Here is a 19,413-nt window from a genome sequence, read left to right as displayed (position 1 = left end):
TTAATTATAAGTAGGTACTTTTAAAAAAACTTTTAGCAGTGTAGAATAAATTTCTGAGACTCTATAATGAGTATAAATGATAAATGGTTGTAATTTCATACAAGGTAGCTGTTTCAGATACTGGCGAATACATACCAGTGACACATAAGTATCAGTCCCGGAGTGTGGTGAAGAAATGTTTTTCAGGAGATTAATGGATCAGGCATAACTAGCTTTTTGATAAAGGATTGGTAAAGAACAGGTATATTAGAATCTTTTGGCCTGAAATGATTAGTCCACCAGAAATAACTTAAGGTACCCTCCACTTTAATTTTGTTTCTAATAGTTGTTACATATGTAACTCCTGGGGAGCACATTCAGCTCAGCTCTAGTATTGATACAGTCCTTATCAAATACAGTTAAACCACCTCAGTGGAGCCAGGATTGTGGTGACCTTCAGGTGTCTCTTAGAGGCTTTGAGGGGCAGTGGAGAATTCATGAGAGGTCTACTTTGAAGGCTTCAGAGAGTAGTAGTTTTTGAGTGATCATTGGTACCCAGAATGGCAAAAAACAAGGGATTTTATCTAGCTTTGTTCCCATGTCTCTGTCAACTTGTATATTTCGTTTAGGTCCCTAAACTTGTTGGAATAAATTAAGGAAAATAGAGATGCTATTATACAAGAACACACAACTTAAATCCATTGCTCCTAACCTTAATTTATAATATTTTATATTTAATGGTTATACTTAAAAATACACTATTTTCAGCAATAAATCTTCAGGTATTGAAGGGCTTTTTTTTTGTTCCTAAGAGATTAGTCGCAAACTTGTTAATGTGGTCCTAAAGTAATTTTTAGTCCTATTTGGATCTTGTAATATTTTATACAATAATAATATCCAAGATTATTACATACTGTCATTGAATACTCAGATGAGATGAAGTAGGTACTATTAATAACCTCCTTGAACAGGGAAGTAGAGTTAGAGAGGCTAAATTATGAACTTGAGATCTCCCAGCCTCTCAAGGTTGGATTTGGGACTCACACCAAGGGCCTTTTTACCACCTTGAATCTGTGCTTAAAAGTACCAAGATAGTGTCCAGAACAGCAGCTTTATACAGAGCATTGATGGAAGTGATCTCTGAACAAACATGGCATTATAAATCAGCCTCTAACTGGTGTTTTCATATGTTGCAAGAATATTATGGTTATCTTCAGTGTCTTAGTTTTATTTGAACTTTCTTGTAAAAGTCTTCATTGTTTATTGTTTAGGATTAAGGCCCTTTTTATTTAGGTTTTTTATGATAATATTTTATTGTGATACTACTTCAAGTGAATTTTTAGTCACTGTAACTGGAGATACATAAGATACTTATTTTAACTTTGGTTACCAAACAAGGTTTTTTATTTGTCTTTAATAGACTGAATAGTTACAGTGATTTAACAAAGGTAGAGCACATTCAGAAGTCTATCTTGTCAACAGCACTGCCTGAAGTGGTTATTTTAGATTCAAATACAGCATTAGCAAACCCTTCCAACATTTAAATTTAACTGTTTGCTTACTACAGTGTTGAAATTGAGATGTTTATGTTATGTTTTTAGTAGTGGGAAGTATATATATATAGTTTGTGTTTATGTGATCTTGGGTTTATATATACACAAGATTTGTAAGTTTTCGGTGCCTTATAAATATTTGTATCCAAAATTAAGTTCATCCTTAAGGGGGTTTTCTAATGAAAAGAACAAAGAACTCAGGATAATTTTTTCCAGGCTGACTTGAAAAATACTCTGAAAATATTAGGTTATTCTGTGAGTTTCATAAAGATAATTACAATACATCTAATACAAACGTATTTTTTAGTTTCAGTACAAAACGGTTCGATTCATCAAAAAGATGCTGTAAATGATGATGATTTTGAGCCATACTTAAGTAGCCAGACAAATCAGGTAAGTCTGACAGTCCCGTGTTTAGGAAATGAAACAATATTAATTGATTTTTTAAAATAGATGTTTTAATTGAATGAGACGAACCATATCGTGTATTAATCTAGTGTGCCTACATAATAGTAAATAACGGTTGCGGGTTTATGACACAGCGCAGTTCTTTGGAAATTGTAGATGGCTGAAACTCAATTATGAAATGTAAAGATTTAAAGATGAGCTTTTGTATATATTGTGGTTAGATTGACTGTTGAATTTAATCTTTCAATGCTGCTGCCATGTCTTCATAGCCAAAGCAAATGACAGGGTTTAATTGGCTAGAAATTTGGGGGAGAGAACAGTTTGTACCTGAAATTTTTGGTTAGTATATTTAAAATTTTTATTTAACCTGATAATAAGGAATAGAATTAAAGATACGATAAACACACTTGCCCTGTATATTGTAAGCATAGAGAATTTCATCAAATCAAGTAACTAGTGGCTTTTGAGGTTCTTTGTTTGAATTTTTCACAAATAATCTTGTGAATTTATATACAGGAATAATTTAGACTTAAACATTGACCAAACTGAATGATATTCCTTAGTCTCTGTATTCCATTTCTGCACCTCTGTTAATAAAAATACCACTACTGGAAATAAATTTAACAGATAAGCTTTCATTATTAACCGGTTTTTTTAGAGACAACATTTTGGAACGAAACTACTTTTGTTAATTTTCCTTATAAAAAGATGCATGAAAAAATATACCTTGAAATATTAACCTAGATTGTTTTTAAACTTAATAAAAGAACAAGGAACCAAATATTGTTATAGAACTTTGCAGTTGCAGAGAAAATTTCAACGAAAAGTAGTTCCCAATTTGTGGAATATATGATTATTTTTAGGACTGTGGAGAACTATGGTTATGTTCAACCTAATCTATGTTTATTTCTCTCTAACACTCCCTTCTATCAGTTGATCTACATCCCTCAAGTATGTTGGGAGGGAAGAAATAAATGAGAAAAAATAAAAATGAGTGATAAAATGTACGTTTTTTTAAGATGTTTGGCTACTTCTAAAAATGAAAAAAAAATCATTTCATGCATATGTAATCTAACTTTGTGGTCTCAGTAACAATTCTACTTTCCACCTATAGGTGTGAAAGAATGTATCACTGGAAAGTAGGGGAAGATCATTTGTTGGGGGCGTGTAGTGAAGGTTTTAAACGAAATAAACAGTACTCTGTTCTGTTTGGACCCAGACAGTAATCTCAGTTAACATCCCTTATGGCAGTGTTTCCAATTTTTTGAGAAATTCTGATATAATGAGTTATAGTAGATACTCTGCTAACAAGGTCTCCGTTGTTAGATAAGTTTGGGAAATTTATTTGGTTGGGAAATTTATTTGGTTTAAATAATTGAATTGTTTTTTGCTACTTGATTTTGTACTTAGTGTGTTATAATGTAAAATAGAATGTCTAAGGCAAGGGTACAGTATGAGTATTTTCCGAAATGTTTGTTCAAACTTTATTTTCAAGATATTTTAATGGATTATAAATGTTTGAGAATTGCTGCCTGTTTAAGAATCTTCTTGTTTTATTTGGTAACAGATATTTCATAATTTATTTGTCACAGGGACTTAGAAGATTGGTTTTTTGGCATTCCACAGAGATGCTTCAGGTCTGCCTAGGGGAGACCTGGGGAGGGTAACCTGGATCCCACCTGTGTAGCAACCAGAGCTGTGCTTTGCATTTTATGTGTTTTATATGTTGGAATTCTGCATACAATTTCACATAAAGCATTGGAAAGTCATTGTTTTTTTTTTTTTAAAACTGTAAGGGCATTTACATTAGTGAATCCAGTTTTTAAATTGTATCATAAAAGTTTCCTTATGTTGGGGCAAAAACATCTATAAAAGGTTTGTTTTAATATGATGTTTAAATGAAAGGTCTTATGCTTTCTATTAATTAAATCACTTAAATCAATGATGAATCAATGTAATGTACTGTTTAAAGAGATGTCTTAAAAGTTTGATACCAGTGAGACTATATTTTACCACCTCCTCCTTGCCAGTACTAATGAATAGGTTTTGACCAGTTACCTTTCTGTAATAACTAAAAATAATGATCTAATCAGGGTAAATGGTACTAAGACTTCCCCAGTGGCTCAGCAGGTAAAAGAATCCACCCACCAATGCAGGAGACACGGGTTTGATCCCTGGGTTGTGAATGTCCCCTGGAAAAGGAAATGACAAGTCACCCCAGTATTCTTGCCTGGGAAATATAGTCAGAGGAGCCTGGGGGGCTACAGTCCCTGGGGTCGTAAAGAGTCGGACACAACTTAGCAACTGAGCATGAGCATGAACAATATAGAATATTGAAAACTGGCTTTATTGGAGAGCAAAATTGAAAATTATCTGAAATCTTAAAGATAAGCCTTACAAAATTTAAGTTTGTTGTGGTTACTTAGCTGCAATAGAAAATACAAATTGACCTTTTAAAGTAGATTAGTGAAAACTTGTATTGGTGAAATATTTGAAGTAATTATTTGGAGATTTAAAGTTATGCAAGTATTTATAGCTTCTTGCACTGACCTAGCCGAAATAATTGTTTATTTAAATTTTCAACAAAAAACACAGTATGTCTTTAAAATGAAATCCCTTCATCTGATTTTGCTATTATAAATAATAAAAATTATATTCTTTAGTCTGGAAAGGTTTTTACTGTTTGTTTTATATACTTAGAGCTAAATCAGTTCAAACTCAGAGATGCTTTAAAAACAGATTGTTGGTCTTTTACTTCTGTGGCAGTATATTTCTTCTATTTTCCTAGTGCTCAATATCTTAGGAAATAATTTTCATAGTAATTTAAAAAATAAATGTCCTTCAAGACTTAAAATTAGTTCTCTATAGTTCCTCAAAATAGTCTAACAAGGAAGTTGATTGAAAATTCAGGTTTAATTACTGTTAAAAGATGCCATGTGATTTATGAGTATAAATTTGAAGAATAAATTGAAAAACACCAAAGTTTGAATTTGTCTGCTTGTGTATATATGTGTATATATATATATATATATATGGGGAAATAAATTCCTAGCTGTGTTGATCAGAGAAGAGGTATAGAGAACTAAGAACATAAAATATCTTTTTCTGTCCCTGTTATTACTGCCCTTGGGTAAGGTTTTCATTATCTCTGCCTGTTGGAATGATTTCCTGACTGGGGATTCCATATTGCCACTCAGTGGTCTTCTTAAAGTCGTAGTCTGTTGCCACAGTCCTGTTTAAAGACTTAGCAAAGTTTCACCACAGTGGGTATATTCATAGTGTTGAGTGCCATTAAAGTGACTCCATTCTCTCCCTGACTCATCTTTGGCCAACTTATCCATCTACATTATCTAGGGAATAGGACTTATTTTCTGGATATTTTCTTTCATGATCTCAAACTTTTTATCTATATGTATGATTTACACACACAGTCTCATATGTCTATCACTTAGTGAAGTCTTCTGATTTTTCCCAGTTACTTGTTCCCTCTTGTTTATGCTCAAGTGTTTTGTTTTGCTTTGTTCTTATTTCTGTAACTATCCTTCCTAGATTGTCTTCCCTCCTAAATGTGTGAAATGCTCTAGGCCAAAGACTGTCTTCTTTTTCTTTCTGTCTCCAGTGATTGGCACTGTATCTGGCATGTAGCAGGCATTCATTAAGTATTTATTGAATAAGTAGATTAGGTTAACTGCTAGAATTAAGAAATGAAGAAGTATGGCTGGTGAAATAATTCAGATTAATTGAGTATAATATATGATGCTACATTTTCTTACAACATCTATGTGATTACATATGCATGTATTACACTTTTTAAGAAGTATAATAATATTTTTAAAATAATAAAATTCACATACACATTAAAAGTATATTAAAATCAACATTTCGTTGTTAATCCAGTAAGTAAGTTCTGGAGTTTGAAGCACCTCGTTCTTAATGGATAAGTTTTCCGTTTTTCTCTGCAGACATACTGTTAATGGTGAATAACACTTTAACCTTTTTTGTATTGACCTTCTAAGACATTGTATAGTATTCTCTCTTGAAGTTTGGATATTTATGAAGTAAAAATTGGTATTAGTATGGCTGGAAGACTCAGTGATAATTGAGTTGTACTGAAGTGCCCTCAGGTCAGAATAGTAATCATGAATTTTTTCTTACTGTTGTTCAAACTTTGAGATAATAGAAAAAGGCTAAGAAATGATAATTATAAGTGATTGAAATTCTAAGGAAGAATTTTTAATCTTTTCTATATTTGTTTTCAAATTAAAATAAGATTAACTCCTATACTTTAGCACTTTGCAATTAACAGGTAGATTTTTTAAATTTTGTAATTGATTAGAGCAGCAAATATCCCGTTTACCAGTGAAGGAACAAGGTTAGAGAAATTAAATGATCTGATGATCACTGACAACTGACATAGAAGCTGGAAGAGTAGAGAATTGAACCTATGTCCTTGATTACAACTTCTGTGTCATACTGTGACTTTATACTCTTAGTCAATTTGAGTGAAATTATATGCATTTGGTGATGAATTTACATTTTAAGCTTATATTTTCAAAAGGCAAGTTAAATTGTATTAATGAATACAACTATTGTTGATTGAATAGTTAGTGTGTCCTAGGTACCTTATCTTTATTTCTTTCAATATTTGATGAAACTCAAGCATTTAAATAGCTTGATACTGGTTTTACACAACTGATGGGTTGGGATTAGAATTTAGATTAGATACCTCCTGGCATCACATCTACCTTATATAATTAAATGGTCTCTCTCCAGATTGTATTTCTGAGTTTATGCTCTAGGTAAAGGGTTTGTGGATCTGTTACTTTACAAGTATGTTTCATTATATCCATTGAATTTTATATCAATTTTTGTGTGTACATATTGTTACCTTCCTATTTCCAATTCGTTCTTGAGTAAGAGAAATACCAAACATTTCACATCACTTTGTTTAGAAGTCATATATCTTTACAACAAAGTAAAACTTCACTATGAATAAACTATTTTAAAGTGATTATTTGGACATAAACTGTTAAATTGATTATACCTCGTAACAGATTTGAAGTAAAAGGTGAAAGAGAGTTTTGAGTTATATTGTTTTCCATCATCAGTAGGTAGAAATTTTGTTCCCCTTCTTTACCCAAGGTACTTTCCTAATTGATATCCCACTTAGCAATTAAGAATTTACCTTATATTTGGCAAAACATTTAAAAATATTTCCAATTATAACAAAGCTCTGCTAATACAAATTGTGTTTACTGTATCTTACTTTTAAGCTTTGAATAGTTTCCCAGTGAAACTTTGTTTTCACTAGAACCCAAACTGAAACCCTAGCCCAGCAGGAGACTGTTTAGGTTTTTCTTTCACAGAGCTAAGAAAAAAGCTTCTCTTTCAGCTATAACTACTGAAAGAATTAGGAATTAGTTAGCATTGTTTGGTCAACTGGAGAGAGCGGGCCATTTATCCATTGTGCTCACTGTGGATAGCTCTGGAGTTAGGTATGGACAGCTGTGCATCTCTGCTTACTAGCCTGAGCTGTCTAACAAGATACTTGTGGTTAATGGAGCACGTTTTAACGTAATTTAAACTTAGTATTTTGACACAATCACTAATTTAGGGGTGAAGTAAAACTCATGATTCAAAAGTAATTATATTTAACAAAAATCTTCACACAAAAAGGGTTTGGACCTGGTCCAGCCCCAGAAGTGAAAGAAATGGCAAAAATTTGTTACCCACTGAATCTAATGATACAGGTTTTTTTGTTTTGTTTTTAAACTAGGAATCAGTATAAATAATCTATTAAAACCAGGTTGACAAACTGATCCAGGGACCAAAACCTGTTTTCTTTGAGGAAACCCTTGAGCTAGAAGCTTTTTAAGTAGTTATAAAAAGATGAATATGTGACTGCAACCAGAGGCTGTATTTGGCTTGTGAAGCTTAAAATATTTGGTCACTGGCTCTTTAGTTTGCTGATACCTGAATCGTGTGATGTGTATAGACAAATTAGAAACTTGATATGTAACTGTTGTGCAGAATTCAGCATTTGTGAGGGTAAAGAAAGAATATTCAACATAATTTATGAGTATGGTTTTGCAAACACTTTTATCATGAAGAATGAGCTTCAAAGCTTTTCTCTTTGTTTTTACACTCCCACATCCAGGTAAGGATGCACTGAGTCCAGATTTCAGGCTAATACGCTAAATTAGAACTTTGAAAGTGATTACCTGCATATGCATTTAGCTCTCTTATTCCCTTGTGTGATGTGTCTTCTTAACTGTAGGTTTTCCTTTAGAATGAATATCTTATGTCAGTATTTTTTACAATGTAGACATTTAGTAAAGTGTTTGGTTAGAATAAATAATAAAGTAATAAAGGGAATTATTTTAATAACTTGAAAAAAGTTAAAAATTAAGAAAATCTTGATTATTTATATTGGCTAAACTTAGGCTTTCTCAAGTGACTTCAGTATGAATACTTTAACAAGTAATTTACTGATTGAATTATAAACACAGATGTGAGTGTATCCATGGCTAATGAAGTTTGCTCATTATTCTTCAAGAATTTTATTTTTTTATCAAACCACTGTTGGTGATTTTCAGCATTCCTCAGGCTTCATTTCCTTCATGCTAATATTGTGAGAATTTTTTGAATATATTTTTGGATATGGTTAATAATTATCTAAAAACTAAATTAATAAATAGTTGACACATATATTTCCAGTTTTGAATACAGTGGAATTAATGTCAAATGTATTTAAAGTCTTTTTTTTTTAATATTGCTAAATGACAGTTGTTTTTTGTTTTTATGTTCGTGTTTAACTGGAAATACTTGGTAAATCTGTGTCTTATTTAAATGCAACCTTTATTTGATTCTTTTGTTATTTTCATTTAATTATACCAGAATTATTTCAAAAGACAGTATTAAATTAGCTTTCTTATAGATAGTGTACAGTTTTAACAGTTGTGAGGTATATATCACGGATACCTTAATAGTAATAGTAAAGCATTTTAACTTTTAGTAATACGCCTTTTAAAAAATAAAATGAATTCCAGGTAATATCTATGGTATGATTGTCACACATTCATGTTGCTATTCTTTCTTGAGTGGGAAAGCAGTGACAGGAATAATCCCCTTCCCACACACCCTGCCCCCCCAACTTCTGCCAAATGCACTTTGCTCCATTACCTTCTTCACTTTGCTCCAGGAAACTTAGAATGTAAAGTGAATAATTAAACTTCAAAATGGTATTGGCCCTTGGAAAAGGAATACAAATTGTCTCGACTGGAGATTAGCTAAATTTTTTCATCTTGATGAATTTTACAAAATTTAAAGCTCTGTTCAAGGCTTTGAAAGTCACACCCTAAATATAGAGTGAAAATCTATTACAGATTGTCCCTTGGGGGAATTTGTTTCAGGACCCTACTGATATCAAAATTCACAGATGCTCAAGTCCCTAATGGCATCTGTACCATAGAACCTATGTACAGCCTTCTGTATACTTCACATCACCTCCACATTACTGATAATAACCAAATAATGTAAATGCCATGTAAACATGTTGCCCATGTGCCAAATTCAGGTTTTGCTTTTTGAAACTTAGTGAAAAAATTTTTTTTTCCTGAGTGTTTTTGTGCCATGGTTGGTTAAATCCATGGATGCAAAACCTGTGGACTGGAGGGCTGACTATTAGACATATTTGGGACACAAGAAACCTACCTTCAAAAGAAGTCCATAGACTGATTTTTTACATTGGCTAGTTAACAAATTTGAGTTTTTTTCTTTAATAAGCTTTGAATTTTGACATCACTAAATGAATGATGATTTCATTTTATTCAAAATAAAGGCCAATTTAATTACAGTAATTCTGGAAAAAATGGTAGGAACTTAACCATTTCTAAGTTAAAATTCTGATCAGGAAGTTGGTAAATTTACTGTGTAAAAATTTTTTTTAAGTTATTTATAATTTTTTTTTTTGGCTGCATTGCATGGCATGTGGGATCTTAGTTCCCCGATCAGGGATTGAACCTGTGCCCCCTGCGTTGGGAGTGTGGAGTCTTAGCCACTGGACCACCACCATATTATGTAAAATTTAGGACATAGAGAATAAGAAAAGTGGTACCTGTTACCAACCATTAAGAAACCATTAGAATTTCATTTTGTTTTTCAAAATGAGCGAGGCAAAACTAAATATGGATTTATATAATATTAAGTCTTTTTTTTTTTTCTTCTCAGTGTGAACATTTCTCTGTTTTTTACAAAAATGCAAAATTGCTGGACTGGATTCCATCATAGATATACTGTAATTTGTTATTTGGCATCATCTGTGTTCATTTAATTCTTACCCATAAATTTTTTCATACATCAGTGGCTTAAGATAAAGCTAACAATCTGTTTCTGCAAGTTTATAAATCAAGTTTTTGTAGAAATTAGAGTGTTTTTAAATTGTGCCCAGAGGATCTGGGTCTTACATAAAAATAATCCCCATCCTAACCTCCCATCCCCCCAAAAATCCCTGTAATTTTATTATAAATATATTAAAGTAGTCATCAGTAAATTTTTCTGTTGATAAAATTAGATTTAAAATTTTAATTTTTTTTTATCTGAAGCAGGTACATCTGTTTCCCATTCATTTAAAACAATTTGATTTTAGGAGTGTACCCCTCCCCTCACATCTTACATCACTTCTGACTGTGATCTTTTGTTTTCCAGAATAACAGCTATCCACCAATGTCAGATCCATACATGCCTAGTTACTATGCTCCATCCATTGGATTTCCATATTCGCTTGGGGAAGCAGCATGGTCCACAGCTGGAGACCAGCCTATGCCATATCTGACAACCTATGGACAGATGAGTAATGGAGAGCATCATTATATACCAGACGGTGTGTTTAGTCAGCCTGGGGCATTAGGAAATACCCCTCCATTTCTTGGTCAACATGGATTTAACTTTTTTCCTGGTAATGCTGATTTCTCTACATGGGGGACAAGTGGATCTCAGGGACAATCAACACAAAGTTCTGCTTATAGTAGCAGTTACGGCTATCCACCTAGTTCTCTTGGGAGAGCTATTACTGATGGACAGGCTGGATTTGGCAGTGATACTTTGAGCAAGGTGCCTGGCATTAGCAGTATCGAGCAAGGCATGACTGGACTGAAAATTGGTGGTGACCTGACCGCTGCAGTGACGAAAACTGTAGGAACAGCATTGAGCAGCAGTGGTATGACCAGCATCGCAACCAATAGTGTGCCCCCGGTTAGCAGTGCGGCGCCGAAACCCACCTCCTGGGCTGCCATTGCCAGAAAGCCCGCCAAACCTCAACCGAAACTTAAACCCAAGGGCAATGTGGGAATCGGGGGTTCCGCTGTGCCGCCACCTCCTATAAAACACAACATGAATATTGGAACTTGGGATGAAAAGGGGTCAGTGGTAAAGGCTCCACCAACCCAACCAGTTCTGCCTCCTCAGACTATAATCCAGCAGCCTCAGCCATTAATTCAGCCACCACCCCTGGTGCAGAGCCAACTGCCTCAACCGCAGCCTCAGCCGCCACAAGCGCAGCAGCCACAAGGACCTCAGCCACAGGCCCAGCCTCACCAAGTACAGCCCCCGCAGCCACAGCTGCAGAACCGCTGGGTGGCGCCCCGGAACAGGGGGGCCGGCTTCAACCAGAACAATGGAGCGAGCAGTGAAAACTTTGGTCTAGGTGTCGTTCCTGTCAGCGCTTCCCCGTCGAGTGTGGAAGTGCATCCCGTGCTGGAAAAGCTAAAGGCCATAAACAACTACAATCCCAAAGACTTTGACTGGAACCTGAAGAACGGACGTGTGTTTATAATTAAGAGCTATTCTGAGGACGACATACACCGTTCCATTAAGTACTCTATCTGGTGTAGTACTGAGCATGGGAATAAGCGTTTGGATGCGGCTTACCGTTCCCTGAATGGGAAAGGCCCACTCTATTTGCTCTTCAGTGTGAATGGCAGTGGACACTTCTGTGGAGTGGCTGAGATGAAGTCTGTTGTGGACTATAATGCGTATGCTGGTGTCTGGTCTCAGGATAAGTGGAAGGGCAAATTTGAAGTTAAATGGATCTTTGTCAAAGATGTCCCCAATAACCAATTACGGCATATTCGCTTAGAAAATAATGACAACAAACCAGTTACCAATTCAAGGGACACTCAAGAGGTACCCCTAGAAAAAGCTAAGCAAGTGCTTAAAATAATTGCTACTTTCAAGCATACCACCTCAATCTTTGATGACTTTGCACATTATGAAAAGCGTCAAGAAGAGGAGGAAGCCATGCGTAGGGTAAGAGTACAGTAATTTTTGTGTGTAGGGTCTTTTCATTGGGGTGGTGTGTATGGATGGATAGTCTTTAATGCCTTGTGGTGTTATATTCTGAGTTTAAGAACATTACCCTGAAGGAAACTGACCACTTAGCTTATGGAACACGACTCTGTAAGCATCCCTGAAGGCCTGGGATGCCTTCCCAAGGGCAACCCTTACTCTGAATTTGCCTCCTGCCTATTCTTCATACTTCTCAGATGATACAGGTCTTTGAGTCCTGTTCATTAGAGCTCTGAATTCTGCATTCGTTATTAAGAACTGGCTAAGGATTCTAGTCACTGATCTTTTAACTTTAATTTTATGGGAATATGTATTTGGAGTTTGAGACAAACAGCTTTTAAATGTTTGAATGTTACTGATGTTGTGTTTATGATAAATAGATATTTTCCCTTAATATTCCTGAGGCATATTTATAATTTGTGCACTTACAGCATTTGTACAGAATATATTGAATAGTGAGGATCTGACTTTAGCAAGACAGCTTAGAACTGAGAGGAAGTGGACTTAGATGTAAACTGCAGAATTCGATTTCTGATTCTGTTATTTGCCCTCTGTGAGACTTTATGGGAGACTGACCCTGAAGTTAAATACTGTTTACACTTGCCTCAGGTTGGCCAGGGTTTGATCACAGAGCGGGACGGGCTGAGGATTGTTTTCTGTTCCAAACTACAAAAGTAAATTGCAGAGTTCTGTTTTTAGGAGGAGAAGAGAATGGATGGAGTAGGCAACTGGCAGATTTTCCATTCATAATACATATAAATTTCTAGTAAAGCAGAGCTCATTAGAAGCTTCTCCAGTAAATTAAGTTGGTTACGATGGAAAGCTTCTATGTAGAAATGAAGATAAAGCAGGAACTTCAACTTGTTCTGTATGTAAAACATCAGTGGTTTGTTTCTGTGTGAACCTAAGTATCTTGTGGCTTCTTAGTCTGTACAGAAGAGGGAACTCTTTAAAGTACAGTCCTCACTGCTCAATAATGTTGGAAATAATGATCCTAAGGCAGTAGTTTCCAAAACTTATGCCATACAAATATATACAGTTAAGGTGCTTCCTGATACCGCAGCTTCTTGAATATCCCACTCTAGGAAAATCTGATACATTTGATCAGAGGCCTGGTGTGCAAGCATCTCGGGTGATTCTGGTGCTAGTGATCACTGTGCTAAATTTTGAATCAATTCAGCACAATACAACTGACTGTGAAAAGCACCACTCAGCCTTACCAATGAATTGCTGAATATCCTTGAGTTTTCTCCAGGTTAAATGTGGGAAGTGAGGGAAAAAGAGGATCAAGAGTAGCTTTTTTGAGCTCAGCAGTTGAGTCAGTGGCCCCACTGTAAGCACCTTTGCAGAGAGTGAATCAGAAGGAGTGATTGCGCTTTTCTTTCTCCCACCACTAAGGATAGGTCACCCTTGTACATATTCTCACATTTCTTCTCTACCCAATTTGAAAATTTATCCTAGTTTTATTTTTTTGTTATATAATTGTCTCAGGAATTATTTATGTTTTATAATCGTATATACAACAAAGATTTAAACTTAAAATTTTTGCATTTAAATTGTTTCATGGCTTACTGCCAGTCTTTTTATAACATGTCTAAACCCACCTTTGACATTTTAATTTTGAATCTAACTTACTACCATCATCAATTTTTTTTTTTTTAAGAAAAGTAATTTGGTAATTATTAAAGTGCTTCTAGATCCAAAAAATGCCTTTCTTTGGCCATGATATGTGAACAACAGTTTTATCTGGATATAGAAATCTTGGGTCACAGTCTTTTCATTCAGGCTTTGTTTTATAGTTTTCTATTTATAGTATATTATTTATAGTTTTATATTATGGAGAAGTCTGAGACCAGCCTAAATTTTCTTTCTTTGGAAATAGCTGTTTCTCTTTGTGTGCACAAAATTTATTCTTGCAGTGTGAACATGTGTGTGGAATGTGTGCAATGTGGGTCTCATAATTTTCCTTATTCCTTCATTTATAGGCCAAGTTTTTTTTATTCTCCCTAGTAATGTCAAAAAATAATACTGAATCTTGGTCCTTCAGTGCCATTGGTTCCTATCTTTATTATTGTTCTTTGCATTTGGAGAATTTCTCAGAATTGAACTTCCATGTCATGGATTTGACTGTTGACTCTCTAATTTGTAAGGCTTCCTGTTCCTCACAGACAGCAGTAGTTTGTTTACATTATCACATCCGTGTCTCCTTTTATACCTGTTGTTTTCTTACCTGAAGCCCTTGTTTCAGAGTCCATCTTGATTTTATCGAGCACAAAGATGACTGTTGAAAGCTTATTTCTGCTTCCTGTAATTACCATTTTTAGAAACTCCTTCCTTTTCCATAGCTTCTTTGCCTTTCTCTTTTTAAAAATTAAAGTACAGTAAAGTTGAAAAATACCTTTTGCTGCCTCTTTCTAGTCAAGTGCTCCCTTCCCCCTTCTAGTAAGTAATTCTCTGATCTTTTCTCTGTCTCCGTAAGGCATTTTCCATAATTTCACATAAATGAAATTATAATATGTGAACTTTAACACTGGAGTCTTTTACTCAGCACTGTATCTTTGGAATTTATGTTTTGCCAATCAGTTCTTTGTTCCTTTTAATTACTACCATTCCATTGTATGGATTTACCACAATTCATTAACCAATCATTCTTTTGAAGGACATCTGGTTGCTTTCAGATTTGGAAAATAAAAGCTTCTATAAATGTTTGTATTGTATAAATCTTAACAAAATTTAAAAAAGTCTTACAGTGAAAGTCGCTTTTTTGGGGTGTACAGTTCTGTGAATTGTAACACATTTGTAGATTTGTGTAACTACCGCAACCAGGTTATAGTATCCCCCAGATTATCTTTTTCTGCCCTCTTCGTCTTTTATCTTTCCCCTATGTCTATCTGAATTCATTGCAGTTTGGTTAGTGTCTTTGTGTGTGTGTGTGTGTGTGTGTGTGTGTGTGAAAAAAATATTTTAAGACTCCTGGCTTTTTCTTTAAACCAGACAGAGATCATCTGGATCAGGTGTTTGCCCTGAAATAGGTTGGTTTCTGTGTGGTGCTTTAGTGCTGATGTTAGTTGCATATTGTCTTTCCATGGCAGATGCGAAGATGAGAGAGCCATGATGTATTGAGTTGGCCAAAACATTTGTTTGGGTTTTTCCAGAAGATACAATGGAAAAACCTGAAAAAAGTTTTTGGCCAACACAGTATGTTGATGTGACAAGTTAAGTGATTCATCAGTGAAGGCTAAGAGGGAGAGCCAGTGCCGCGGACATGCTAGTAGCTAAAACTTGACTCTCCTTAGACCTTGAAACCACCACATCAGGAAATCATTTCCCCCACTGATTAACTGTTTGGCATTTGGGACATCATGTATCCTTGCCATTTTTTCCCTGGTACTGTTACTCATTTGTGTATTTCCTCTTAGACATGCTTGTGTTTGCACTCTAGCTTTCCAGCAAGAATTGCTTTCAAATACTCTGGGCATCCTAGTGATGAAGGATGTGTTCCTTGTCTGTTGTAGTCCTTTTTGGCTCCATAAGAAAGGACAAATCGGTGGTGTTTGCTAGGATTTCCTTTACTGGTTATGCCTCTTTTCTTTTTTAAATAAAAGGAGAGGCAAGTCATTATCCTAGTATTCACTTTTAATATGACACCTTCTGTCTTGTATTCAGCTGAAATTCCTCAAAGCTTCTGATACCCTGGAAGTCACACTTCCCCAGGTGACCTTGGGTAAAGTAGGGTTTCTTAAATGACACATGAAATGGAACTACTTGTAACAGAAAAGACTTAATATTTGTAAGAGAAAAATTTGCCTGGATTAAAATCTCTTCATCAAAAGAAAGTTAAGTAAGTACTTAAGTAATACTTTAAAGGAAGTTAAAAAACGTGCTAGGAACTGGTAGGAATTTAACATAACTGACCAAAGACAGTTATATATAAAAACTCCTGTGAATTAGTTTAAGAAAAAAATAGTCCCATACAGAAATGGGCAAAAGATAAGGATAGTCCTTTTAAGAGAAAGGAAACAAGTATGACTAGTAAGTATAAAAAGGTATTCAGTCTTAATTCAGGAAATGAATTAAGAGTTAATTCAAGACTAAAATGAGAAAATATTTTTTATATCTACTCACTTGGCAAAATTAAGAAATTTGATAATAGCAAGTTTTGGAAGGAGTGTATACCAACAGAATGTCTTATGTGTTTGCAGATGGGCGCATTAAATTGATACAGCAGGTAGTTTGGGGCAGGTAGTTTTGCATTTTCTTAACAAAGCTGAACATTTCAGTACCTTACAATTCAGCAGTTCTCCTCTAGGATATGCACCTAAGAAAAACTTCCCACATACCCCAGATACATACAAGAACGTTCTTAGAGTGTAGTTGACAGTAGTAAATAGCAGGAAACAACCTAATGTCATCCGCAGGAGCAGTGCTTGCCTGATACGGGTTTTTTGAGAGTACGTTTCATACATCATGGCTCTTTACCCCAAAAATGTATCGTGTATATTTTCTAAGGATAAGGTTGTTCTCTTAGTTACCATGATATTCTTTCAGTTCGCCCACAGTGTCCTTTTAAGTGTTTTGGGTTTTTTAGCTCTTTTTTTTTTTTTTGTAGTATAGGATCTATAAAGATTGGAACAACCCAAGCAATTTTGAATAATAACTATTTTAGAACATCTATGCTAACATGACTTCAAATCTTTGTCTTCTCCAAGTTTGAGAAACTTTTTTCCTGTACTTTCCTTCTTTTTTTTTTTCAGGCAGAGAAAGATTTATTATGAGAAGAAAGAAAGTGACTGGCTTTAGAGAGAAACCAGTGCTCACCCTTTACAGCCAACCCTCCTTAGTTTATCTTTAGCCCACAGCTGGGGTCTTGTGATCACGGGTCTCACAGCAGGTTTTCCTGTACTTTCTAATAGAACTTTTGTAATTTAAAATTTTACATTTAGTTTTGTGGTTACTGTAATTTCCTTTCTTTTCTTACTATGTTTATGTTTTTCTTTAAGTTGTTGAGCTGACTTGTGGTAACAGACAAGAAGTGTAAAGAGCTAATTTCATCTTGTCATTGCTAGAGGTTTTTTTTTTATTGACTAATTTTTTTCTTCCCCTTCTGGTTATTTTGGCAGTGGAGGAATTCCCCACCTTTCTTTGCCAGCACAGCACCCTATGGAGGAGATGATCACACATAGCCTGTTGAGTTATATAAAACTTGGAAAGTTCTGGTTATATAAAACTTGGAAAGCCAGATTTTCTCGTTTATAGTGAAAGGGTAGTTGTGAAGCTTAAAGCTAAAGGAAAAATTAATGCCAGTGTCATTGTAGTATTTGTATAGTTCTTCATTTTTAGATTTGAACACACAATTTTGTTATATTTGATTAAAATCAAGCTTGACAAGGAAAAAAAAAAACAGGCAAGACGGATCCTCTAAATGAAATAGGTAATTCAGAGACCAGAAAGTAATTTATAAAAGAAAACTTGATTTGTTAAGATTCGTATGTAAAAAGAAGAAAACCAGAAAATGTTCTTGGAAATGAAAAACACTATCAAATTTTTTAAAAAAAATCTTTTTAAGCAAGTGGATTAATACAGTGTTAATGTTTTAGTTCTGAAATTTTAAATCAAAGAAATTTCCAAATGTGGAGCAACAATGATGAAAAATACAAGGAGTGGAAGACATGGTGGAAAGGAGATCCACTGCCTCTAAAGGAAAAAACAGTCAGAGGGCAGAATGATTAAAGAGAACTTTCCAGATCCAAGAGATGTATGTTTTCAGAATGAATGGGCTCACTGAGGAACCAGCAGGATTATTTAAAATTTTAAAAGAAAAAAAGGTAAAGAGACAAGCTTTCTGAGCAAAAGACAGATTATATGCCTACTACCTATAAGCCACAAAGGAAGGAGAGTCAGACTACTATCAAAATTCTCTCATCTACAACTCTGGACACATACACAGTCTGATTTTGTTGTGTAGGGGAATGGGGCATAGAATCAGGCTCTTGAAGATGAGTGTTAAATTATATCAGTGAGGGACGAGTGCAAAATAAAATTTTCAGGTGTACAAGAGCTTAGCTACATATCCTAGAAAAACTTGAAGAGGTATTTCAGCAGAATGAAAAAGGAATTCAAGAAGGATGACAGCTGCTAGCTGGTTACATTAGAATATCCTCTGTAGAGACTCTATGCATTTTGAGTCAGACAGTCCTCATTGTACAGAGTGAATCTCAGGGCTGTAACCATCTGCCTGCTCTGTCTGTTAAATGGCATTGTGGTCTTTGAAGCCTGACAGAGACACGAGCCCTTGGTTGGGATGCCCTGAGCACTCATGGTTGGAGTTGCTCTATGATTCTAGGATTCTTTGCGAGTCCTTAGCACCTAATGCTTGGCCTATAGTAGGTAAAGTCAAGGACGGTCACTGGAACTAAAATAGTGAGCTCTGTTGTAGAGAAGAAGAGAGTATAGCATTCACTGTGATAAATTGCTCATCATATACAATGGGAGGGCTTCCTTCATAGCCCAGTCAGTAAAGAATCTGCCTGCAGTGCAGGAGACCTGGGTTCAATCCCTGGGTCAGGAAAATCCCCTGGAGAAGGAAATGGCAACCCACTCCACTGTTCTTGCCAAGGGAATCCCATGGACAGAGGCGCCTGGCAGGCTACAGTCCACGGGGTCACAAGAGTCGGACACGACTTAGTAACTAAACCACCACAACCCTACAGTGGGAATCAATAATGTATATATTAGTATGCCAGTTAAAGTTACAGTGGTAGCCTGTCCGAGGAAGTTAAAATAGAAAGGACTTGAGGAGGGTAGGGGAGCTTTACTTTCTTTAACTTGCAATTGAGTGTGTTACTGCAAAATAAAAAACTGCTAATGTCTGGAGTATATTTGCCCAGTATAAATTCGAGTCTACATAGCCATCTTAACTATTTAGGTAACATTTTACTGAAACTTTACTTTGTTATAATGACTGCATCATTTAACTTCTACTGTATTCTTTCATTCTTACAAGTCCTTATTGATCAGTAAACAGACTGAGGTGAGATTTTTAGTTTAATAGATTTTTAATTCCATATAAGAAATAATTAGTGTTTTTGAGTACCTGTAACTTTGGGGTACACTTCTAAAATATGATACT

The 19,413-nt window shown here is 35.0% G+C and overlaps 1 protein-coding gene across 34 annotated transcripts in view; it reads left to right on the top strand.

The window, feature by feature from the left end:
- YTHDF3 (YTH N6-methyladenosine RNA binding protein F3) overlaps positions 1-19,413 on the top strand; it is a 33,572-nt gene that overhangs the window by 4,894 nt on the left and 9,265 nt on the right. For 20 of the 34 annotated variants that reach the window (XM_086336853.1, XM_086336847.1, XM_086336843.1 and 17 more), the window contains 2 exons: positions 1,840-1,925; positions 10,647-12,245. In XM_086336853.1, coding sequence (XP_086192979.1) covers positions 10,665-12,245 — 1,581 coding nt within the window. In that variant the 5' untranslated portion in view covers positions 1,840-1,925; positions 10,647-10,664. Of the gene's footprint in view, positions 1-1,839; positions 1,926-3,532; positions 3,578-10,646; positions 12,246-19,413 lie in introns of all 34 variants that reach the window. The other 14 variants (XM_086336837.1, XM_086336823.1, XM_086336822.1 and 11 more) reach the window with 1 other exon arrangement.

This window comes from Bos grunniens, chromosome 14 (genome assembly GCF_055505025.1).
Source record: "Bos grunniens cultivar Pamir isolate PY7600 chromosome 14, Bosgru_T2T1.0, whole genome shotgun sequence".
Lineage (NCBI taxonomy): Eukaryota > Metazoa > Chordata > Mammalia > Artiodactyla > Bovidae > Bos > Bos grunniens.
This window is presented reverse-complemented; position numbering and strand designations above follow the sequence as displayed.